The 26,669-nt window shown below is 45.6% G+C and overlaps 1 protein-coding gene across 1 annotated transcript in view; it reads right to left on the bottom strand.

The window, feature by feature from the left end:
• LOC148537882 (uncharacterized) overlaps positions 1-26,669 on the bottom strand; it is a 73,580-nt gene that overhangs the window by 8,111 nt on the left and 38,800 nt on the right. Inside the window, exons 3-4 of the mRNA XM_088460171.1 lie at positions 23,861-23,914; positions 3,071-4,400 (exon numbers count right to left, since the gene is read on the bottom strand). Coding sequence (XP_088316297.1) covers positions 3,071-4,400; positions 23,861-23,914 — 1,384 coding nt within the window. The remainder of the gene's footprint in view (positions 1-3,070; positions 4,401-23,860; positions 23,915-26,669) is intronic.

Here is a 26,669-nt window from a genome sequence, read left to right as displayed (position 1 = left end):
CGCATTTGCGATAAACGAGAAATGCAGGGAAGGGGATTTGCCAGGACAGAGCTTTCTTGTAAGCTCTGTCCCGGGATATGAATTTTAATACATTCATGTAACATATTAAAATTTGCAATGCAAATTTAATCAAATTTATCGTATCACAACCGCATTTGAAATGTGGACTGTGATAAATATACCTGTTCATTTGGAAAGATAGGTAGGTTTTTCTATCACACTTAGGGGCCTATTCATCAAAATGCTCATTTTCACCTGCAATTCTAAAAATTAAGTTATCGGGCCATTCATCAAGGAGGTAAAGCAGGAGATAACACAGATATGGCCTGCTGTCCCCATACACTAGTATCACAGATATCTCCTACTTACCTTCCTCTTGCGGAATGGCCCGCTGTCCCCATACACTAGTATCACAGATATCTCCTACTTACCTTCCTCTTGCGGAATGGCCCGCTGTCCCCATACACTAGTATCACAGATATCTCCTACTTACCTTCCTCTTGCGGAATGGCCCGCTGTCCCCATACACTAGTATCACAGATATCTCCTACTTACCTTCCTTTTGCAGAATGGCCCGCTGTCCCCATACACTAGTATCACAGATATCTCCTACTCACCTTCCTCTTGCGGAATGGCCTGCTGTCCCCATACACTAGTATAACAGATATCTCCTACTTACCTTCCTCTGGCGGAATGGCCCGCTGTCCCCATACACTAGTATCACAGATATCTCCTATTTACCTTCCTTTTGCGGAATGGCCTGCTGTCCCCATACACTAGTATCACAGATATCTCCTACTTACCTTCCTCTCGCGGAATGGCCCGCTGTCCCCATACACTAGTATCACAGATATCTCCTACTTACCATCCTCTTGCGGAATGGCCCGCTGACCCCATACACTAGTATCACAGATATTTCCTACTTACCTTCCTCTTGCGGAATAGCCCGCTGTCCCCATACACTAGTATCACAGATATCTCCTACTTACCTTCCTCTTGCGGAATGGCCCGCTGTCCCCATACACTAGTATCACAGATATCTCCTACTTACCTTCCTCTGGTGGAATGGACCGCTGTCCCCATACACTAGTATCACAGATATCTCCTACTTACCTTCCTCTTGCGAAATGGCCCGCTGTCCCCATACACTAGTATCACAGATATCTCCTACTTACCGTCCCCTGGCGGAATCGACCGCTGTCCCCATACACTAGTATCACAGATATCTCCTACTTACTTTCCTCTGGTGGAATAAACCACTGTCCCCATACACTAGTATGGGGACAGAATTCATCAAGCTCTGAAAATATTATATTTTCGGAGCTTGACTGCTACTCCTGCTCTGGGATCACAATCTGCTCCTTCGCTACGGGAAGGAGGTCCAGGTTGCGATGCGGGATCCTTTTGAATCCCTCCACCCCTGTCCGGCTTCTTCTGCCGGATGTCGAGGAGCAGTGAGGCCGCTCGTGGGGGTAGCTGATATTGCTTCAGCTGTCACCGTGCCGGAGCAATGATAAATTGCTTAGGTAGCCGGGGCGAGTCAGAATGTTAATTTTGGGGTCCGTTCGGAACCCCAGTAATTGACATCATGAATAGGCCCCTCAGCCCCTCTGTTGTGGTGTGTTCTATGCTGTGCTCTGTCTGGTGTGATGTGCGCGGTGGGTTTGTGAAAAAAAAAAACAGGTTGTGTTGCAGATGAAAAAAGTGCTTTATTGATTGCACCCAACCACAACTTGTTTTTTTAACATCACACCAGACAGACCACAGCATAGAACACACCACAACAGAGGGGCTCAGCGCCATAGATAAAACCTACTTATTTATTCATTGGTTGGGCTACCTCTGCTATCAGCAGCACACCCACACCATTGGTCTAGTACACCAGTGCGCAGGGAACCCCAGTATTTTTGTTGTTAGTTTAGAAATGTGCAAACAATTCTGCCATAGATTTGGTGTCCCCTCAATGAGAAGTCTATTTTACATATCTGAAATACACGAAGTCAGACTTAGTACAAATAGGGCAGCTCTGACAAACCAAGCTATATCTGTATGTTTACAAGAATACAGTCTATATATTTTTCTCTCTTGAAAAAACAAAGGCAAAGGGGCCTATTCATCAACACTAAAATAAAGTTTTTAAGGACATTTTCCTTAATTAACATTATTTTAGTATTCATGAAGAGACTTAACACAGGAGATATCACTGATATTTTCTGGTTAAGTCCCCCTGCATTAAATTCCACACTCCCCATACATTAGTACATTAGTATGGAGATATGGAAATTATGGTATTCATCAAATTCCGAAAATTATGTATTTTAAGAATTTGATTGAGTTACTATCCGCCACTGTGAGGTGGCGAATAACAGGTAAAACTTACCTGTGTCAGCGTGTGCAGGTCCCCCGGCGTCTCCCTCCGGCGCCCTGGTCCGTCCTCTGGCTCCTGTGGCTGGTCTGACACGTGTTCTCCCAGCAGAACACAACAAAGTTTAGAAAAAAATACTGTATATATATATATATTTTTTTATATACTGTACTGTGGGCTGCTGGGAGTACACGTGTCAGAGCAGACATCGGAGACGGAGGCGGCTGCAGCGGCCAGGTAAGTGCAGGGACTGGGGGGAGGTGAGCGAAGGGGGGTTGAGGGGGACACAGAATTACCGCAGCTGTCGGCAGTGCTGCGCATGCGCTGGTTTTACGGATGTAACAGCGCATGCGCAGCACTGATTACAGCTGCGGTAAGTTAGTGTAGAGAGGGAAAACTATCTATTTCTCGGAAAGCTGTCATCGCAAAAATGACAGCTTTTCGGAATAGATAGTTATGGAGAGGAGGAATGATGAATTCCTTCTGTAATTAGGTAGAACTCCATGCGAGTTCTAAACCTAATTACTTCCATCTAATTTTTAGGTATGATGAATGGGCCCTTAAAGCACAATAACATTTTTCACATTGTCTTTTTCAAGTTTATACATAATTTTAAATGTCATAAAGGATCAATGTTTAATAAAATTACATTCTACTCTCTTACTTTGACTGTCCAGTATGTTCCAATGCTTTTCATCAGTAGTTTCAGGTGACTCAGGAGTTGTACATTCACTTGAATACTCTGCAATGTTTTTCTCATAGACTTGTAGTGGGCTTGACAATCTTTTGGGAACACACTCCTTCCTAAATTCAACCACGCTGAAGGCTGGAGGCTGCTGTTGCACAGTAGGTGGGAACTCCTCGTACAGATGCTGACGTTTGCTTCCAGATTGTGAAGGATCCAATATATTTTGTGGAACATGCTCCACATTAAATGGACCATACTGCCCTATGACTGAGGTATACTGAGAAGGATCTTGAGAAGAGACTGGAAGCTCAGTTGTGACTTTGGCATCTTCTGGTAGATGAAAAGTGATTCTGTTTTTTGGTTCTGCTCCAATATAGGTAGATACTTGCTCAGAGAAAAACATTTTAGGCTTGGTTATGCCAGTGGTTGCATTAATAGTGTGAGCCATAGATACATCCTGAGTAGAGTTATATACAGTCTTATCAGGCATTTCATCTATTGGCCTGTTCCCCTCTAATTGTACATTATATAAGAGGGTAGATGGAATCTCAGCAGATTGTGTCTCTCCAGATATCTGGGTTGTCTGAGTTGAAGGAATAATTGCTGCATCATTATTGTATGACTTTGAACTCACTTTTTGCCTTGGTGTAAACATTGTCGATTTTAGATCCGTTGACAGCAGTCCTGCAGCATCTGCGTTTGTGGTTATGGCTGCTTCAGGTAAAACCTGTAAGGTACTGGAAAGAATATTGTCAACAGGCCCAGACACATTATTTTGGAGTTTAGAAATTACACTTTCATGAGGGTACTCTTCTTCCATTTGGGTATCGGTCAGGACACCCCAGGGTCTTGAATATTGTCTATTGAGTATTTCTTGCGATGCAATGGTGTTTACACAAGCCGGCTCGTCGGACATTATTGGTTCCATTCTGTTTAGCATTAGAGGAGGTGTGCTTGGTAGAGCAGTTGCTTTTTCCACAGTGATTTCTGTTGTAAGTGGTTGTGTTGTTGATAACACATTGAGTTTATTCTCAGCAGTATTTAAATAGGCATCAGCACTTTCTTTCAGAGATCCGACCACTCCTGAGTTGTTCTGTTCCTGTGGTTGGTACTTCTCACTTTCCTTACACACTACTATTTCCTGTCCTGGACCATTTTCTGCTGCTGGCTGCTGGAAGCTTGGGTCTGATAAAGGCTGGTGCAGAGAAAGCCTTCTTGCAGCTTGTACAGGAATTAAGTTTTGATTGATGTCTTCTGTAGTTTGAGATGCTTTGTTTTCTAGAGTTATGTTGTTAGAAATGTTTGGTTTTGATTCCTCAGCAGTCCCAGACTTAGGCCATGCATATACTACAGTTCATTAAAAAAAAAAAGAAAAAATTATTATAAAGTCTATTAGATAAGACAGAGTCTATGGACTTCAAATTCTTACCGCCCCACAAAATTTGACACCAGGCCTATTACTCTCCTAAAAATCTATACATAATTGCCTCTGAAAATGTCTACCCAAAATATGGTTTCAATGATGCAGGCTTGTATCACTGTCTCTGGTAACGTCTTGTCACCTGACACTTCTGTGAGCGACCTTTATATAAGGTTCTTTTTATACAGACATATACAAATACTGCAGAGCAGCCCCCCAACTTTTGCCATACAGGGAGGATACGGGTGGATCTTGCGTGTACTGTAGCAAACATATTACTGGGCAGCTTTGTTTTTACACCAAACTTTAGAATAGAGCCAGGTAGGAGTTAGACCAGCAACTCCCCTGCAGTGCACCATGGTTTTGTCTAGGTGCAGATTTGCTCCTTTTTTGCTCTGCTCCCAACTCTGCATAAGGCCAATATTGCATAAAATAGCACAGTTTACACATGCTAGACTAGTAAACACATAACATGCTAATATTACATTCATTTAACTCTAGTATTGGTTAATAATTAGCAAATTCTGTTTGGATGATGTTTCTCCTGTCCTGTCCAGGGGCTGGGGGAACAGGAGATCATGGAATTCTGAAGCCTCAACTCAATTGGGCAAAACAATACTGTGGTAATGGAAACAGCACTGATCCCATTCGTACACACCTGCCCGATGAACTCTGAATACTACACTAGCGATGAACACTGAATACTACACTGGAACGTTTTTGAACTGTCAATGTGAGTAGGGCTGGATTACCCAAGAGGCAGGGTAGACAAACTCTTACGGGGCCTGCCAGCCACCATCACCAACCATTTAAATTTTTTTATATTTATTTTTTGAAAGAAAATCTTACTTATGAGCAGGCAGAGCACAAGGACCAGATGAGGAGGAGTCTGCAAATTCTAATTGTGCCCAGGCCAGCCCTTAAAGGTTTAATGGAACGGGAAAGACGCTGGCCTAACAACTATAAATAGAGTGCAGCAGGGGCTGTTATTCCTGCTGCAGTAGTGTCTCTATTAGCTGAATCACAGGCTGAGTATCAGGGGTCAGGGGAGTGTGTGCTGAGCAGTGGCGGAACTCCCGGAGACAATGGAGTCATTTGCCGCCGGGCTCCGGCCCTTAGGGGGGCACCTGGCTCCATTGTCCCCCGGGGCCGTTCCGGGCACTGCTATGGAGATGGAGCGTCGCTGGTCGGCGCCGGGGACGGAAGGCAGCAGCAGTGGAGCGGGGCTTCAGGTAAGTATTGTTTTTTTTTTTATGTGTGTGCGCTCGCGGGGGGGCTCACTACAGGGGGGCATTACTGGGTGCTCATTACTAGGGGCTCACTACAGGGGGCATTACTGGGGGCTCACTACTGGGGGCATTACTGGGGGCTCACTACAGGGGGCATTATTGGGGGCTCATTACTGGGGGCTCACTACAGGGGGCATTACTGGGGGCTCACTACAGGGGGCTCACTACAGGGGGCATTACTGGTGGCTCACTACAGGGGATATTATTGGGGGTTCACTACAGGGGGCATTACTGGGGGCTCACTACAGGGGGCATAACTGGGAGCACTACAGGGGGCATTACGGGGGCTTACTACAGGGGCTTACTACAGGGGGCTCATTACTGGGGGCATTACAGGGGGCTTACTACAGGGGGCATTACTGGGGGCTTTCTACAGGGGGCATTACTGGGGGCTTACTACTGGGGGCACTACAGGGGCCCTTACTACTGGGGCACTGCTTTGGGGGACCACTACTGGGGGAACTGCTTTGGGGGGCCGCAGCTGGGGCTGGCATAGGTGCTGGGGGGGTACATTTTAATTTTGGGGGGCACCAACATTTATCTTGCCTCCGGGCACCTGGGATGAAGTTACGCCACTGGTGCTGACCCCTGATTGATAGGAATTATTACCTCTGTAGCTGTAAGGAAGATGTTCTTAGAACTGTTCACATTATGGTTTACAACTGGACAAATTGTGTAGAACTGCACACTACATTCTCACCTGTGAGGGGCTGACGGGATGTCTTCATAATATCGACATTTACAATGTCAACAGCTATGTTATTGGCATTCCTAAAATGTCAACATTGAACATGTTGGTGTGTGCAGAATGTCAACATGTTCACATGCAGGAGAAGATGTGGGTTAGGCTGTGGGAGGGAAGGTAAGGGTTAGGCTGCAAGAGGGAAAGTTAGGGCTAGGCTGTGGGAGGAGAGGTTAGGGTTAGGCTGCGGGAGGGAAGGTTAGGGTTAGGCTGTGGGAGGAGATGTGGGTTAGGCTGTGGGAGGGAAGGTTAGGGTTAGGCTGTGGGAGGGAAGGTAAGGGTTAGGCTGCAAGAGGGAAAGTTAGGGCTAGGCTGTGGGAGGAGATGGGGGTTAGGCTGTGGGAGGGAAGGTAAGGGTTAGGATGTGGGAGGAGATGTGGGTTAGGCTGTGGGAGGAGAGGTTAGGGTTAGGCTGTGGGAGGAGAGGTTAGGGTTAGGCTGCGGGAGGAGATGTGGGTTAGGCTGTGGGAGGAGAGGTTAGGGTTAGGCTGCGGGAGGAGATGTTGGTTAGGCTGTGGGAGGAGATGTGGGTTAAGCTGTGGGAGGAGAGGTTACGGTTAGGCTGTGGGAGGAGAGGTTAGGGTTAGGCTGTGGGAGGAGAGGTTAGGGTTAGGCTGTGGGAGGAGAGGTTAGGGTTAGGCTGTGGGAGGAGATGTGGATTAGGCTGTGGGAGGAGATGTGGGTTAGGCTGTGGGAGGAGAGGTTAGGGTTAGGCTGTGGGAGGAGAGGTTAGGGTTAGGCTGTGGGAGGAGAGGTTAGGGTTAGGCTGTGGGAGGAGAGGTAAGGGTTAGGCTGTGGGAGGGGAGGTAAGGGTTAGGCTGTGGGAGGGGAGGTTATGATTAGGCTGTGGGAGGAGAGGTTAGGGTTAGGCTGTGGGAGGAGATGTGGGTTAGGCTGCGGGAGGGAAGGTTAGGGTTAGGCTGTGGGAGGGAAGGTTAGGGTTAGGCTGTGAGGGTAGAGGTTAGGGTTAGGCTATGGGAGGGGAGGTTAGGATGAGGCTGTGGGAGGGGAGGTTAGGATTAGGCTGTGGGGGGGAGGTTAGGGTTAGACTGTGGGAGGAGAGGTTAGGGTTAAGCTGTGGGAAGGGAGGTAAGGGTTAGGCTGTGGGAGGAGATGTAAGGGTTAGGCTGCGGGAGGGAAGGTTAGGGTTAGGCTGTGGGAGGAGATGTGGGTTAGGCAGTGGGAGGGGAGGTAAGGGTTGGGCTGCGGGAAGGAAGGTTAGAGTTAGCCACCAAGGGGAGGCTAAGGGATAGAGGTTAGGCATACTCACTGTGCCGCTGAAACCACCAGAAGACATCGCTGGAGCGCCAAACCAAGTAAGTCCACCAGGAATGTTTTGTTGACATTTTAATCATGTCAACATTTAATCAGTGTTGACATGATGAATCCAACAAAATATTATGCACCTTGGCTGACTAGATACAGTAGCAACACTATTGGTATACCCAGGTTTTTTTTTTTTTACTATGAATAAAGGTGCAGGTACTGAGAAAAGAGGCTCTGCTACATTACTCACCTAAAGATACAAGTTGGTACAGGGGAAATCCCTGATGGGCCAAATGGCCTGACTGCCCCACCCCCACCCCCTCCACCAGCACCTCTCCCCTAAATTTAATGCCTCCTCCAGAAGTCTCCTATGTAAATAAACCACCTCTACTCTCCCTTTCCCTGTAATTCATTCTCTCTCTTTTTCCTGGTATTTCATATATCTATATTCCAGCAGAAGGTGCACACTGGATATAACACACCATACTACTGCTCTGGGTCTGTAACAAGCTATGAGCAAGCACAAAAGTGGAGAAACATAACTGGAACGTCCATAGCCAATCAATGGATAATTCTTGGAAAAACTGATAATATTGTGCCATATGTAGATTATATCACTGCAGATTTTACCAGTATAATAGTATTAACAGTTGAGACATTATACAGCTCAGCAAACCATCTTCAAGATCAAAATGGAAAACCAAACCTGTAGTAAACACAAATTGTTTTGCTTGCAAGAGCTAGGGGCCTATTCATCATCTGATAAATGGCCCGGTAACCATGCGGAAACGCATATTTCGGTTACCGGGCCATTCATCATCAGGGGTCGGAATAGGACCACCTGATATTCAGCAAACTCTGAAAACTGCAAGTTTTCGGAGTTTGCCTGCGAGAACAAGTGCCATCTTCAGATGGCTCTTGTTCTCGTAATCCCGCTCATTCTTATGGGAAGGAGTTCCAGGGATGCGAAGAGGAATCCTGCAGATCCCTCTGCCACCTTCTCACTGACTCCTCGGCGGCTTTGCGCATGCGTGACCTCAGGTCACGCATGTATAGTAGCCGGCCATGGGGACAGGTAAGTAACACAGCTACTTCTGTAGCGGCGCTACTATCGCGGTAACAGCTGCTTTTTTTTGTTTAGTATCCCCCGCAGCGAGTTGACTATGGCCCCCGATGATGAATAGGCCTCCTAGAAAGAACATTGTTACTGCCAGCATACATGCACAAGACCTGTGGGTAGTGGGCACACAACACAAAGCGGCCATTGTCATTGCCACCGCCTTGGTTCACCATAATTAGTACTATCACATGGAGCACTTTCTGTTCCCATTTTATTTGTTTTTTTAAGCAAAGGCAACTGTGTTTCCTTGCACTCAACAGGCAGCATAACCTCTAAGAATCTGTTACGCTATTTAAGAACGAGTCATAACCCCTATAGCACTCATTTCTGAGTATGACCGCAATCCTATATTTAGCGAACAGCAGTAAGCTTAGCTTATCGCTGCTTTTGAAAAAACCTTACTTCGTCTATAGATAGCATAAGAGGTATGGTCCACAATGCTGGCAATGGAAACCCAGCAAAGCCTCTCTTTGTTCGGCGAACCATTCCAGGCACAACATTTTTCCCCCCTCCCCTAATGGTGTGTGGCCATGCCCCTCTTCCCCGGACTGGCTCTCTATGGCCCTGTTGGTGTATTAAGTTCTTTGGTAATTGTGCCTTTATATAGATTTTATTTTACTTTTAGGTCTCAGAATTAAAAAGCTGTTGTTTTGCAAAATTGTACAGCGAAAGCATGTTCAAGTAATTGCGACTGAGGCAGACCCGCACACAGATGCAGATATGCCTAGCAGTATTCTTATTACTTGCAGGTGGTCAGGACTGCGACTATTTCAGTACATAAAAATAGACTACTTTTGCCAAAGTTCCATTGTGGTCATTGGAGGCGCTATCCTGCTTGCTGGCATGCTTCTCATTCAGGGGATAGAGTGTTAAAGTGATCATCTGTTTCCCAGGTGTCGTCAGGTTGTGGGATTCCTAGATTGCTCATTATTTCAAAACTGATTCCATTTGGGTCACATGTTCTGAAACTTTCTATGGATCACAGACCTCTAGTATAAAGCCTGTTACTAACTGTGTCTCAGTGTCTGTGCAACGTTGCTTTCAGGTCTTTTCTTGGACTCCTGCCAGATCCCCGCTGTGCCTGTGGATTGCTGTGGACTTTGACATCAGAAGTTCATCTGGAATACAACAGTCGCCCGCTGCACTACAGGGTCCAACATTCCTATTGCCTAAGTATTGCTGATTGCTCCATCACTGCACTTTCACCATTTTGCTGCACTATTTACTTTGCCTGTTGTCTTTCCGTTTCTGTGGATATTGAACTTATCCTTGTTACAGTTGTCAACTGCACCGTTACAGTGTCATCTCTGCATCACGGGGCTCAACCCCGCCCCGAACCCTATCCACACTACAGGGCCCAACCCTGCTACAATTTTCTCCGCATCACGGGGCTCAACCTCGCTACAATCTTCTCCACATCCCGGGGCTCAACCCCGCTACAATCTTCTCCGTGTCACGGGGCTCAACCCCGCTACAATCCTCTCCGCATCACGGGGCCTAACCCCGCTACAATCTTCTCCGCATCACGGGGCTCAGCCCCGCTACAATCCTCTTTGCATCACAGGGCTCAACCCCGCTCTGAACTCTAGCCATGCCGCAAGGCTCAACCCTGTCCTGGAATCTAATCGTCTTACAGGGCTTAACCCTGCTCCGACTTCACTACTCCACAAGGCTCAAGTTTTCTACATCTATCACTGCACCGCAGGGCTCGGTCCTGTCCCAGAACTATATTATTATTGTGCAGGGCCCGCTCTGCTCCGGATTTCCATTACTACAGTGTTCTACCCTGGCAAAGGTCATTAATGTCATCCTGAGGTGTTAGCCTCATTCTGGACTCGGGGTTCCCTACCACGTTAGTTCCTATATGCTAAAGACTGCTTATATATATTTGGGGATTCTCTCCTATACATATTATTGCATATGTGAACCTCTGTGCTGTTTGAGACTTTAGTTGAGACCTTGCTGTTTATAATTCTTATGTGAATAAATTCTATTTTACTTTTATCCTGTGCTACTGAGTTTCATGAAAAGGTCATTCCTAAGACCACCCCAGTTTATTGTGCCTAGTAGGCCTGCCTCCCTCCTGGAGTCTCAAGTGTCGGCAGCTGTGGCAGTTTGCACAGACCTAAAATTAATCCGGGTCTGGAACAGGCTACTGGGGTACAGGTGCTGCAGGGTTTGACCGCCCGTTTGGAAGTACAGGAAAATACTCAAGTTCAAGTTTTACAGTGTCTACAGGATCTTTCCACACGACTTGATAAACTTAAAATTCCTGTAACAAGTACATCTGGGGTTTCTGCTTCTCATTTACGCCTACCAACTCCTACCTCTTATGATGGTAATCCAAAACATGTAGAGGTTTTCTCAACCAATGTGAGATTCATTTTGAATTGTTACCTCAGAGTTTTACCACCCCTCGTGTCAAAGTGGCTTATATTATGTCATTATTGTCTGGTACTGCTCTTGTGTGGGCCTCTCCTTCATGGGAGAGAAATGATGCCTTAATGTCTAATTACCAAGCTTTTGTTTCTACTTTTAAAGGATATTTGATGAACCTGGAAGATCAGTGGCTGCATTTGTGGACATTTTACGAGTAAAGCAGGGAGCAGCTCCAGTTGGTCAGTATGTGGTTCGTTTTCAAACTATAGCCACAGAACTTAAGTGGAACAATGAGGCATTAAGAGCAGCATATTGGAATGGTCTCTCTGAGAGACTTAAAGATGAGTTGGTGACTCGGGATCTTCCTAAGAGTTTGGATAAGTTAATTTCATTGACTATTAAAATTGATCATGCGTATGCGAGAACGAGGGGTTCAGAGGAATCGCACTGAGTGTTCTAAAAATTCTCTTCCCCAGTCTTGCTCTGTTCATGGTAGATCTGATGAGCCTATGCAAATTAATAAAGCCAAATTGTCTGAAGTGGAGAAGCAATTTAGAAGGTGTTCTAATCTGTGCTTGTATTGTGCATCCTCAGAACATTTTTTGGCTAAATGTCCAATAAGGCCGGGAAACGGTCGTCCCTAGTTGATGGAGGGGGAAGTCTAACTAGGGGTGCTTTCTATAGTTTCCCCCAAAAAGATTGTTTAATTTCTGTGAGCATTCCTGACTTTGGTTCTTCATGTCAAGAGTTTTCTGCATTGCTAGATTCTGGAGCAGCTGGCAATTTTATTTCATTGTCTTTGGTTCAAAAGTTGAAAATTCCTGTTGTCAAATTAACCCATTCTTTTTCCCTTTCTGCAGTAAATGGGACTACAATTTCTAATGGATATGTTACACATCAAACAAAGTCTGTGAAGTTGAGGGTAGGAGATTTGCATGAAGAAAGTTTAGAGTTTTTGGTATTACCTATTTCTATGTATGATATAGTTCTTGGTTTACCATGGTTAACTCTTCATAACCCTCATATTGATTGGACTTGTTCTCAAATTCTTTCTTGGTGTCCCAAATGCAAATTAAATTGTTTGATTCCTGTGGTACGATTGGCTGAAGTGAAAGTAGATGTTCCACCCTCTCTCCCACAGCCTTATCATGATTTGCTGATGTCTTTTCTGAGCAGGCGGCACAAACTCCCACTGCATTGTCCCTGGGATTGTCCTATTGAACTTATCCCTGGTAAAATGCCACCTAAAGGTCGAGTATACCCTCTCTCTGTTCCTGAGACTCAAGCCATGTAAGAGTATGTACGAGATAACCTACGAAAGGGGTTTATCAGCCCTTCTTCATCTCCTGCTGGAGCGGGCTTCTTTTTGTAAAGAAAAAAGATGGTGGTCTTCGTCCATGTATCGACTTTAGAGGTCTAAATGAGATTACGGTAAAAAATAAATATCCTTTACCTCTCATTATGGAATTGTTTGATAGAGTTAAGGGTTCTCAACTATTTACTAAACTTGCTCTAAAAGGAGCTTATTACTTAAGAGTTAAAGAGGGTGATGAGTGGAAAACTGCGTTTAATATGCGAGATGGCCATTATTAGAACCTTGTCATGCCTTTTGGTTTATGTAATGCTCCTGCAGTGTTCCAGGAGTTTGTGAATGAAATTTTCCGAGATATACTTTACCAGTTTGTTATTGTTTATCTTGATGATATTTTGATTTTTTCCAGGAATCTTTCTGATCATCGTACCCATGTTAAAGAGGTATTAAGTCGTCTTCGAGCTAATAAGCTTTATGGTAAGATCTCCAAGTGTGTTTTTGAAGTTCCGGTTATATCCGTTTTGGGGTATATCATCTCCGGTTCTGAGCTTCAGATGGACCCTGAAAAGTTAAAGGCTATTCAAGATTGGGTTTTGCCCACTTCATTAAAGTCTATTCAGAGATTTTTAGGCTTTGCCAATTATTACAGAAAGTTTATCAAAGCGTTTTCAACGATTGTAGCCCAAATTGCTGCTATGACAAAAAAAGGGGCTAATCCCAAAATATGGTCCCCAGAGGCATTGAATGCCCTTCAGATTCTTAAAGATGCATTTTCTGCGGCCCCCATTCTAGTTCAACCTGACGTTGAGAAACCATTTATGCTAGAAGTGGATGCTTCCACTTATGGAGTTGGGGCTGTTTTGTCTCAAGTGGCTGCAGATGGGAGAACAGTGGCTTGTGGATTCTTTTCACGAATGCTTTCTAGTGCTGAGAGTAATTACTCCATCGAGGACCAAGAACTGTTAGTTATTAAGTTAGCTTTCGAAGAGTGGAGATATTTATTAGAAGATGCAAAACATCCTGTTACAACAAATTTTTATGGTCTGTAAAAATAGTATTTGAAGACTGGCCATTGCCTGAACCCACGACAAGCTCGTTGGGCACTCTTCTTTTCTCATTTTGATTTTGTCCAAATTCTTTGAATAAAAAGGCAGATGTTGGAAGAGAAAGAACAAAATGAGGATCAAAGGTACCCTATAATAAACCCTCTGGCCTTTTCTTCAATTTCCATCTCTCCTGATCCTCCTCCTGGGAAGATATTTGTGGCACCTGAGTTACGAGGTAAACTTCTTTCCTGGGCTCATAAATCTCGTTTCTCTGGACATCCAGGGGTTCGTAAAATGTACTCTTTTTTGCAACGTTCCTATTGGTGGTCTTCCATGAAAAAAAGATGTCCAAGAGTTTATACGTTCTTGTTTGAAGTGTGTACAACATAAGTCCTCCCGGCAGTCTCCAGTTGGTCCTCTCCATCCACTACCCATTCCCACCCAATCATGGACCCATCTTTCCATGGATTTTATTACAGATCTTCCTGAGTCTAGGGGGTGTAAAGTTATTTGGGTAGTGGTGGATCGTTTTACCAAGATGGCTAATTTTTGTCCTTTGGCTCGAATTCCATCAGCCCCCAAATTAGCACAAATATTTATCAAAGAGATATTTCGTCTTCATGGACTTCCTTCTGAGATAGTGTCTTATCGGGGTGTCCAGTTTGTTGCTCAGTTTTGGAGGGCTTTGTGTTCATCATTGCAAATTAAATTACAGTTTTCTTCTGCATATCATCCTCAGTCAAATGGACAAACTGAAAGAGTGAACCAGGAGTTGGAGACCTTCTTAAGAATGTATATTTCTTCCTCCCAAGATGATTGGATGGATTTTTTCCCTTGGGCTGAGTTTGCTCATAACTTTCATTATTCGTCTGCTACAGGTGTAAGTCCTTTTTTTGCCAATACTGGTCGACATCCTCGAGTTCCTGAGCTTCAGTCAATTCCTACTGTGGACATCCCAGCAGCTAAAGCTATCCTCCAACATTTTTCTGGAATTTGGAACCAGGTACATAAGTGTCTTAGGAAAGCCTCTCACAATTATAAAACCGTTGCTGATAGAAAATGTTCAGCTGTTCCTACAGTAAGTATTCTGTTGGGGATCATGTCTGGTTGTCTACTAGAAATCTTCGACTTAAAGTACCTACCATGAAGTTTGCTAACCGGTATATTGGTCCTCTTCGTATTATAAAAATTATCAACCCAGTGGCAGGTAAGTTACAGTTACCTCCAACTATGCGTGTACCTAACTCCTTTCATGTCTCCTTGCTTAGACCATTGATTCTTAATCGATTTCATGACAGCTTGTGTAAAGTACCTCCCATAACAACTGCTCGAGGTGTGGAGTTTGAGATCGATAAAATTCTGGATTCACGTACGCATCAAAATCAATTGCAATATCTTGTAGACTGGAAGGGTTATGGCCCAGAGGAGAGATCTTGGATTAAAGCTTCTGATGTCCATGCTCCTAAATTGATACATAATTTTCATGCTAAATTCCCTTTCAAACCTGGTGGGTGTTCACAGACCACCCAAAAAGGGGCGGGGCGGGGGGGTACTGTCAGGACTGCGACTATTTCAGTACATAAAAATAGACTACTTTTGCCAAATTTCCATTGTGGTTGTTGGAGGAGCTATCCTGCTTGCTGGCATGCTTCTCATTCAGGGGATACAGTGTTAAAGTGATCATCTGTTTCCCAGGTGTCGTCAGGTTGTGGGATTCCTAGATTGCTCATTATTTCAAACCTGATTCCATTTGGATCAGATGTTCTGAAACTTCCTATGGATCACAGACCTCTAGTATAAAGCCTGTTACTGTGTCTCAGTGTCTGTGCAACGTTGCTTTCAGGTCTTTTCTTGGACTCCTGCTAGATCCCCGCTGTGCCTGTGGATTGCTGTGGACTTTGTTGTATTCCAGATGAACTTCTGATATCAGTCACCAGCTGCACTACAGGGTCCAGCATTCCTATTGCCTAAGTATTGCTGATTGCTCCATCACTGCAGTTTCACTATTTTGCTGCACTATTTACTTTGCCTGTTGTCTTTCCGTTTCTGTGGATATTGAACTAATCCTTGTTACAGTTGTCAACTGCACCATTACAGTGTCATCTCTGCATCACGGGGCTCAACCTCGCTCTGAACCCTAGCCACACTACAGGGCCCAACCCTGCTACAATCTTCTCCACATCACGGGGCTCAACCTCGCTACAAACTTCTTCACATCACGGGGCTCAACCCTGCTACAATCTTCTCTGCATCATGAGGCTCAACCCCACTACAATCTTCTCCGCATCCCGGGGCTCAACCCCGCTACAATCTTCTCCGCATCCCGGGGCTCAACCCCGCTCTGAACTCTAGCCACACCGCAGGGCTCAACCCTGTCCTAAAATCTCATCGTCTTACAGGGCTTAACCCTGCTCCGACTTCACTACTCCACAAGGCTCAAGTTTGCTTCATCTCTCACTGCACCGCAGGGCTCGGTCCTGTCCCGGAACTATATTATTCTGCAGGGTCCACTCTGCTCCGGATTTCCATTACTACAGGGTTCTACCCTGGCAAAGGTCCTCAATGTCATCCTGAGGTGTTAGCCTCATTCTGAACTTGGGGTTCCCTACCACGTTAGTTCTTATATGCTAAAGACTGCTTATATATATTTGGGGATTCTCTCCTAAACATATTATTGCATATGTGAACCTCTGTGCTGTTTGAGTATTTATTTGAGACCTTGCTGTTTATAATCCTTATGTGAATAAATTCTATTTTGCTTTTATCCTGTGCTACTGAGTTTTATGGAAAGGTCATTCCTAAGACCACCCCAGTTTATTGTGCCTAGTAGGCCTGCCTCCCTCCAGGAGTCTCAAGTGTCGGCAGCCGTGACACAGGTGCCTGAGGGCTGGTGTAAATTAGGGATGGACATCGGAAGCTCACCATCAAATAATGGCTGGGAACCACCCAATGAAACTCTCAATGCAGTGGTAACTACTGTAACCAGTGGTCTATCTATAATGGGTGCAGTGTGTGCAGGGCACACGGGCTCCCGGGTCCAGGGGGGCCCTGCACCGCACACACTTCACCCATATTTTTGTAAACTTACCTATCCGTGGTGCCACATCGGGTGTCAGCGCTGCTCAGAACACTGTAAAAATGGCCGCCGCAGCCATTTTACGGTGTTCTGCTCTAGCGCAGTAAACTCCAGGTACTAGAGTGTGCCCGGAGTCTACTGAGCATGCACAGAACACCGGAAAATGGCCACCGCGGCCATTTTTCCGGCGTTCTGCACATGCGCAGTAGACTCTGGGCACACTCTAGTGCCCGGAGTCTACTAATGCTCCGGTGGCTGGCCAGCCGCGTTAGTCGGCTGCCAGCCACCGGGGAGAGAGGAGGACACGGGCCGCCTCCTCTCTTAAGACGCCCCTGGCTGTAACCATCGTATTGAATGAATTCTATGGTAAAAACTATTTATGTGATGTGCGCATGCGCAAAAACCGTGCAGCTCAGTTAGTGAGGGGTGGGACCGGGGGTGTGACAAGGGGCAGAATTGGGGGCGGGGCCCGGATCTGGAGCAACAGCAAACATACATAATGACATATTGTCTGTCATTGTGACTGTACTCTCTATGTAGCAGCGCTGCTGCTGCGGGGAACTGGACGGTGGGTACACACTACTACATATACATAGGGGCATATTCAATTGGGTGCGAGAATAGCAAAAAGCCCGTACCTGCGAGGTTTTTCCTTCAGGGGCGGGCTTTTTGCTATTCAAATAGGTTCGGATTTTTTCTTTTTTTACGCATCGGGAGGTTTTTATTCTCGCACCTCCTGAGCAATTGTGATTTTCCTAAAATCTATAATATAATTAGGAAAAATCACTGTGACTTGCTCTGGCACCCCAGCAATACCCCCCCTGAGGACTAATTAAGGAATTGGAAGTATCCAATTAGCTTAATTAGTCCTTAGTGACTTACCTGTTGCAGCGATGTATTCTGCATCCAGTGTCGGGAGCCGGCTCTTCTACAGCAGGGTGAGTATGCCAGTGTGTGTGAGTGTTTGTAAGTGTGTATGAGTGAATGAGTGTGTGTGTGTGACCCAAGGTTTGTGTGTCTGTGTCCCCCCCGGAATGGGTGCTGGTTGAACTACATCTCCCAGCAGCCCTTGCCCCTCCCACCAGCCCCTGGAGCCTCCTAGCAGCCCCCAGGACTCCCAGCAGCCCCCTCTCCAGTAAGAAGATAGAGGGGAGGCCACCGGGAGCTGCGGAGACCACTGGAAACCCCTAGGCAGGTAAGTGATGAATTATTTTTTCTTTTTTTACGCGGCGTGGAGTTTTCAGAGCTGAAAATCCTGCGACCAATTTTTTTTAATAGGATACCGTGGGTATCGGGAGCGCGCATACCCGCGGTAATCCAAAATTGGGCGCAAGGTTTTTTCCTTGTTAAACCTCGTGCCCAATTGAATATGCCCCATAGTAACATATACAGTGACTGTCCAGCTCCCAGCTAATCAATGGGACCTGCTCAGTGACATTAGCTTACAGTGAAGGCTGCGTGCGGTTTATATATACTGGTCCAGCACTGGGCGTACCCTTGGTACATACTACTCCATAAAGGGCCGGTGGTACCATTAGGAAGCTGCCTAAGGATGCAAGCCATTGGAGTCCACAAAAAAATAGAGAATGATGTCTCTTTCAATTCTGGCAAGGACTACTGATGACCAGGGCAGATGAAGGAACTCCCCCAGCCCCTGGCACTGCACTCTCACCTGTCAGCAGCACTGGTAGCCGCCCCTCCCTTCCAGTCCTCTCCTTCCCTCTGGGTGCCAGCTTGTCACTCACATAAGAAGCTCCGCTCCCCTAGACAACACGATGAACTGCTAATGCTGCTGAATGGAGCCTGGCAAGGTATATTAAAACTTTTTGGTGATGAAAAAGGATTGATGGGTGGGTGAGTGTGTGTGTAGGGGACGGGGGACTTGTGTGTGCGTGTAGGGGGTGGGGCATACTTGCCTACTCTCCAGAGGTCTGCAGGAGGCTTCCGATTTTTCAGGTAACCCACCACACCCCTGGAAGAGTAGGCACTTCTCCTTCATTCTGCCCACTTTATAGTGGCATAGTGGGCAGAATGGGGATAAGTTTCTCAGGGAATGGCAGTTTGCTGGTAGGGGACAGAGCTTAATTATGCAAACCGTCTGGGTCCGCCCCTATCACCGTGCAAACTGCTTCTCCTCTTCGGGCTTCTCCCAGGGAGGATTAAGAGAAAGTAGATAAGTTTGGGATGTGAGGCTTGTGAATGTTAATGAGGGCAAACAGGCTTAGTGTGTGTGTGGGAGGTTTAATGAGTGCGGTCAGGGGGATTGTGTGTGTGTGGGGTAAATGAATGCTGGCAGGATGAGGGTAAGTGTGTGTGTGTGTGGGTTTAATGAGTGTTGGCAGGGTGAGTTTGTTTGTGAATATGTGCGCGGGGGTGTTTAATGAGTGTGTGTGTGGCGGGGATAGGTTTAATGAGTGCTGTCAGAGTGAGTGTGTGGGGGTGGTTAATAGGTGCTGTCAGGGTGAGTGTGTGTGGGGTTAATGAGTGCTGGCAGGATGAGTATGTTTGTGTGTGGGGGGATTTAATGAATGCTGGCAGGGTGACAGTGTGTGTGGGTTTCTTTTTTTTTTTTAAATCTATTTATAAAGGTAGATACTAAATAAAAATATATACAGCAAAATTAAATAAAAAATAATGTAGCATCAAATAGTACAGTCACAATTAGACAAAAGTACATAATAACAACATAATATAAAAAAAATAAAAAAACGTCAAAATACCACAATTTTTTTTTTTTTAATCAAAATATATAAACCTACAATTCTAATAAACAGAAAAATAGATTGATAATAAAAAACATAATTGTGGGTGTGGGAAGGGGGAACACCAGGCAGCAGACTCGCAAGGGTACGGGGAATATAAGCAACCTTAGTAGAATATATAGAAGTGGCAAATAATTCCAATATTCTAAAATGAGGTTCACTCCAGGCCCGGAAGGGTTCTATTAAATGTAAGAACCAAGGGTTTCAAACTTCATGGAATTTTGAAACTTTATCATGGAGGAGAGCAGTGATATATTCCATAGTGGTCAGGGCCAGCTCTAGGGGTGTTCAACCAATGCGGGTGGTCAAATCGGGAGGTTGGGGACCCCCATCGCCGCGGCTGTGCGGCAGTGCCAGACCCTTGGAGTGTGAATGGATGCCATGCGCATGCTGGGGGAAGCACAGCCAGTGACAGAGGGCTGAGTTTTACCCACAGCCTGACGTTATTTGGAGGCGTGCCATGCAGGCACGCCTCCAAATAACATTACTTAGGGGGCGTGACCTATGGTAATGAGGCCACGCCCCCAATTTTGCAGCGCGCGATTGCAGGGCGCTGTCTACCGGGTCGGCACAGGGTGCTCAAGACCCCTGGATCCGGCCCTGATGGAGGTGGTACACCAAAGTCTGTTAATTAGTGCTGTAATAGAAGGTGCAGTTGATGTGTGTGGGGGTTTAATGAATGCTGGCAGGGTGAGTGTGTGTGTGTGTGTGTGTGTGGGAGTTTAATAAGTCCTGGAAGAGTGAGTGTGTGGGGGGTTAATAAGCACTGGCAATGTGTGTGTTATGGAGTGTTAGCAGGGTGAGTGTATGTGCATGTTTGTTAATGAGTGTTGAAAGGGTTAGTGTGTGTGTGAGTGTGTGGGGGTTAATGAGTGCTGGCAGGGTGAGTATGTGTGTGTGGGGGGTTAATGGGTGATTACATATTTTAGGGCACAGATGTCTGGCATAAATATGTATTGGGGCACAGATGTGTGCCATAATGTATTGGGTTACAGTTGCGTGGCATATAAAGAATGTGTGTCATATTATGAATTGGGAGCAATGTTATGAGACACAGTTTGATTTTTGGGCTCTGCTGTGTGGCATATTTGGGACACTCCTGGGGGCATATTATAAACTAGGGTCACTGATGTGTGACATATGATGAATTGGAGGGAGCAGGGGTGTTGGGAAAATGGTTGCCTAGAGCACCCAGAAACCATGCACCAGCCCTGACTCCATCACTTGGAGTAGTGCTGTGTGAGTGACTACTGTGGGCTGCACACTGATTGGCCGGGTAATCAATCAGAGCTAACACTATGCCCTGTTGCCTAGCAGCAGCCTAGAGAGAGGGGAGGGAGGGACTGAGGATCACATCTCTGAGGCAGTGAAAGACAGCTTCCAACTAGGGATGGACATCGGAAGCCCACCATCAAATGATGGCTGGGTTTCCACCATCAAAACATTCAATGCAATGGTAAGTAACAATCGCATCAAAAGTATTCAATGAAAAAAACTATTATTTTTAATGGCGTATGCGCAAAAGACCCTGCTTGCGCATGCGCAATAACCCTATAGCACGGCTGGCAGGAGACTGGGGGTGAGACGTGTGGGATCGGGGGCAGCAGGATCTGGAGCAGATTCTGTGACAAGATGCCAAATGCTGAGAGCTGCAGTAAGGGACAGTGCAGCTGTCAGCATTAAAAAAAATAAAAAGTAACATTCAGAACACGAACAAATCATTACCATTCGATAGTGGCAAACATCGGAATGTTGCCATCGAATAGTAAAAATACTAACATCACAAAATAAACATACATTTTTCGATGTTTATCCCTACCTCTAACGAACCCAGCATGAACCATGCATGAATGAACCATGAAGATTTTCAGATGCAGAGACAAAGCACACAGCAGCCAAGGGAGGCATAGCTATTAGTATTTAAAGAAAACAAGCCACCATCAGGACTTCATCGAGTGATTAACATTCGATGGCGGGAAACATCAGAATGCCTCCATCAAATGGTAAAAACACTACCATCGTCAATGGTCGGCAAACATCGACCATCGATGTCCATCCCTAGTATAAATATACACTGAGGATGACGATGATGGTCGCCAGCACTTGCTAACCACTTCTAATTGGCTGATTGCAATAAATCCTTTGCTATCAAAATAAATGTTAAAAAACTGATTTACAATTGGGCAGTCACAGAACATTCGCAATCCACAAATGGGTTGAATTGGATGTAAGGCTGATCAGGTGTACGTGTGACATAAAGCTAGTGCATTTGCAATTGGTCCTGTTGTGCATATCTGCGTAGCAATGTTATTCTTACATGCATTTTTTGGATACATCCAATTCAGCCACAGTCCGACAGAGCTTCATTCGTAGACATATAAAATGATCTTTAAGCAGTAAAGGATATGAAACTTATTTGAAGTTGAACATACATACATATTTATTTACACATTTCCATACTGCACATGTTTCAAAATGCATTTGTCTCTAGATTTGTACGTGTTTTCAGAGTCTGGGAAGAGTAAGTTTAGTACCAGTTAAGAACAATCACATACTATACCTCCCAACTGTCCCGATTTCATTCCACTGCTCCTGCCGGCCACCCCGCGGGCCACAATGTCCCCCGTCAGTCAGGAGGACACTCTGCCACAGCTACTCTGCATAGGTGGGCAGCAGTGAATAGATGCCGGGTGCATGCGCCAGGCATCCATTAAGTGCTAAGAGAATGCCCGAGTGCTAGGCTCCGCCCCCCAGTGTGATGTGAAATGGGGGCATGAAATACAGTCACAACCCCAAAATGTCATACTGCTGTGGACGTGAGTAAAAAGTCCCCCTTCAGAAAATTTCCATGTTGGGAAGTATGCAGTCAGGTGTTCACATAAATGTGGCGTGACAAGTGGAGAGGTGACCCTAGGAAGCATATCTTTCGCAAGTATTAGAGTCCAAGGGGTAAATTTACTAAGATGAGAGTTTTTAGAAATGAGAGTTTTTAGAAGTGGAGATGTTGCCCATAGCAACCAATCAGATTCTAGCTATTATCTTCTAGAATGTGCTACGGTAGTTAAATGTTAAGCAGAATCTGATTGGTTGCTATGGGCAACACCTCCACTTCTAAAAAATCTCATCTTACTAAATGTACCCCCTGGTGTAAAGATACAGTATGTGGTGGTGATAATGGTGACCCCTGACATCAGATAGGTTGCTTGCATCCCCTGCAGCATATAGTACTTCAGCCAATAGCGTTGTGGCTATATTAATAATATCAATCACAGATGTCTGTCTGGACTACTGCAGGAAAAAAGTTGGATTATTAAAGCTGGAAAGGAGGCTTGTATTTCATTACCTGTTGTATGGGAAAGGCAATTTTCGCGTTTAAATTTTTTACATCATAAAAGAATTCTCTCACCATATTGGGCCAAATGTAATAGGGTGAGAGTTTAGCAGTACTTTTTAAACTCGGCCAATGTAATAAAGACCGAGAACATGCAAACTTGCATGTTTTTAGACTCCAAAAACTCTCACCATTTAAACTCTAAAGGTGCTCATCCACTAGCAGACATGAAAACGACTGCACGATTACGACATTGTAATCGTGCAGTCGTTAGTCAGTCTGTGATGAGCCTGCACTGAACGAGCTGTTGTTCAGTGCAGGCTCATCAATCATCTGCAAACATGCTCAACCGTACGTTATCGTCAGATTGCCCAGCATGTTTGCCCGATGATAGATGACTAAACGACCAGCAGGCACGCGCATCGCTGGTCGTTTTAGACATTTTTGCAAACGATTTGCAAACGATTTATGAACGATTGAACGATCGTTATCTTTCAATCGCTCAACTTAATCGTGTAGTGGATTGGCACCTATTCAGATTTTTTTCCATTTTGAAGATAAAACTCGACCAATGTGAGAGATTACTGCTAAATTCTCACATTTTCTAAACTCTCACTTTTTACATTTGGCCCATTATATGGTGTGTGCATACAGCGTGACACTGCCTTTATCACCAACAATGCAGTTTGTGCATTTTAATGCATGACGTACACCTGATGCAGAATTATGTTGTGTATTGCGTTAGATGCATATTTGAATACGTGTGACTCTACAAGCACATCCAAGTATACTCCATGCTTGCCTACCCTCCCGATTTCTGCACGTGTCGCTTGCTACTTCCGCACATGATCTCCCACAAACTACTTTTCAAAAGTAGGCAAGTATAGTATACTCTTTGTGGAAGAAAATGTACAAGTATTTTTGCAGCGCAATGTGCGTCAAACTCTGGATGAGGCCCTATGGACCCAAAGAAGTGCAGGAAACGCAAGCAATGTAAATATAATACATTATTCTCCCTGTAGTGTAACACCTCCGTAGAATATTTAGAATTACTGTATCAGTACCTTGTAGATGCTGAAATTCTCTCACAAGATCCTTGATGTCCAGATCAGGGTTTACTGTAAATAACACAAAGAAAGGAAAAGTGGCATGAAATGTGTACAGTAAATTAATAAAAATAACATTTGTCAGAGCTACGGTAAAATCCAAAGCAAAATAGTCTGCAGCTCCATGCAGGTCAGGCTTTAACCAGTTCACTTTTGTGCACAACCAGCCTATAGGTGATTACTATATCAGTAGATAATGGGTCTGACTCTGGGACGGATCCATGTGCGACTGCTTTTGTGGCCGCAATACCATGCTTCCTAGTGGCGACTCCGGAGTTGGGACTGCAGTACAGTCCAAAATTTAAATAGGGGAGCCACACCAACTGTCCTTTCAAATGTTAACAAACATTGCCAGCCGGGACTCACTGGCTGTTGGTGTGGTTCCCCTATTTGAATTTTGGACTCTGCTGCAGCCCCACCTTTGGAGTCGTCACTGGTGCTTACTAGTAACTAGGGGTGTGCACCGGCCACTTTTCGTGTTTTGTGTTTTGGTTTTGGATCTGGATCTTTCTTCGTGTTTTGGATCTGGAATGGTTTTGCCAAAACCACCCTTCCGTGTTTTGGGTTTTGTGTTTTGTGTTTTGGATCTGTATTTTTTTTTTAAAAAAAGCATAAAAACAGCTAAAATCACAGAATTTGTGGGTTTTTCTGCTCCTATGCTATTATTAACCTCAATAACCTTAATTTCCACTCATTTCCAGTCTATTATGAACACCTCACACCTCACAATAGTGTTTTTATGTCCAAAAGGTTGCACCGAGGTAGCTGGATGACTATGCTAAGTGATACGAGTGGGCGGCACAAACACGTGGCCCATCTAGGAGTGGCACTGCAGTGGCAGACAGGATGGTAGTTTGAAAAACTAGGCCCCAAACTGTACATAATGCAAATGCAAAGAAAAAAAAGAGGTGCAAGATGGAATTGTCCTTGGGCCCTCCCACCCACCCTTATGTTGTATAAACAGGACATGCACACTTTAACAAACCAATCATTTCAGCGCCAGGGTCTGCCACACAACTGTGGCTGAAATGATTGGTTTGTTTGGGCCCCCACAAAACAAGCTGGTAATTAATCTGTCCCTGCACAAACTGGCTCTACGGAGGCAAGATGTCGTCCTCATCCTCCTCATCCACCGATTCCTCACCCTCTTCAGTGTTGTGTACATCCTCATCCTCACAGAGTATTAACTCGTCCCCGCTGGAATCCACCACCACAGGTCTCTCTGTATGTTCTGGAGGCTGGTCTCAGTGGAAGAGTTGATAATTCATTTTTATGAACATCATCTTCTCCACATTTTGTGGAAGCAACCTCCTACGCCTTTCGCTGACAAGGTTCCCGGCTGCACTAAACACTCTTTCGGAGTACACACTGGAGGGGGGGCAACTCAGGTAAAATAGAGCCAGTTTGTACAGGGGCCTCCAAATTGCCTTTTTTTTCCTGCCAGTAGAGGTACGGACTGTCTGACATGCCTACTTGGATGCTGTCACCGATGTAATCCTCCACCATTCTGTCAATGGTGACAGTATCATATGCAGTGACAGTAGACATGTCAGAAATTGTTGCCAGGTCCTTCAGTCCAGACCAGATGTTCAAACTTGGTCCTGCCTGCCCTGCATCACCGCCAGCGGGTTGCTTAGGATACCTAAGTTTTTTCCTGGCAGCCCCAGTTGCGGGAGAAAATGAAGAAGGAGCTGTTGACGTGTCACGTTCCGCTTCAGCTGACAGTGTTTTCACCAGCAGGTCTTTGCACCTCTGCAGGCTTGTGTCGGCCGGAAAGAGAGACACCACATAGGCTTTAAACCTAGGATCGAGCATGGTGGCCAAAATGTAGTGGTCTGATTTCAACAGATTGACCACCCTGGAATCCTGGCAAAGCGAATGAAGGGCTTCATCCACAAGTCCCACATGCCGAGCGGAATCGCTCCATCTTAGCTCCTCCTTCACTTTCTCCAGCTGCTTCTGCAAAAGCCTGATGACCTCACTCAAGCTGGCAGTGTCTGAACTGACTTCACGTGTGGCAAGTTCGAAGGGCTGGAGAACCTTGCACAACACAGAAATCATTCTCCACTGCGCTTGAGTCAGGTGCATACCCCCTCCTTTGCCTATGTCATAGGTGGATGTATAGGCTTGTATGGCCTTTTGCTGCTCCTCCATCCTCTGAAGCATATAGAGGGTTGAGTTCCACCGCGTCACAACCTTTTGCTTCAGGTGATGGCGGGGCAGGTTCAAGAGTGTTTGCTGGCGCTCCAATCTTCGGCACGCAGCCGCTGAATGGCAAAAGTGGCCAGAAATTTTTCGGGCCACCCAAAGCGTCTCCTGCACGCCCCTGTCGCTTTTCAGAAAATTCTGCACCACCAAGTTTATTGTGTGAGCAAAACATGGGACGTGCTGGAATTTGCCCAGATGTAATGCCCGCACAATATTGGTGGCGTTGTCAGATATCACAAATCCCCAGGAGAGTCTAAGTGGGGTAAGCCACTGGCAATGATTTCCCTCAGTTTCTCTAAGAGGTTGTCGGCGGTGTGCCTCTTACTGAAACCGGTGATACACAGCGTAGCCTGCCTTGGAACGAGCTGGCGTTTCTGAGATGCTGCTACTGGTGACGCTGCTGCTGTTGCTGCGTAAGGTGATACATCTACCCAGTGGGCTGTCACAGTCATATAGTCCTTAGTCTGCCCTGTTCCACTTGTCCACATGTCCGTGGTTAAGTGGACATTGGGTACAACGGCATTTTTCAGGACACTGAGGACACTTTTTCTGATGTTTC

The sequence above is a fragment of the Taudactylus pleione genome, unplaced genomic scaffold (assembly GCF_031769625.1).
Source record: "Taudactylus pleione unplaced genomic scaffold, aTauple2 ptg000043l, whole genome shotgun sequence".
NCBI lineage: Eukaryota > Metazoa > Chordata > Amphibia > Anura > Myobatrachidae > Taudactylus > Taudactylus pleione.
This window is presented reverse-complemented; position numbering and strand designations above follow the sequence as displayed.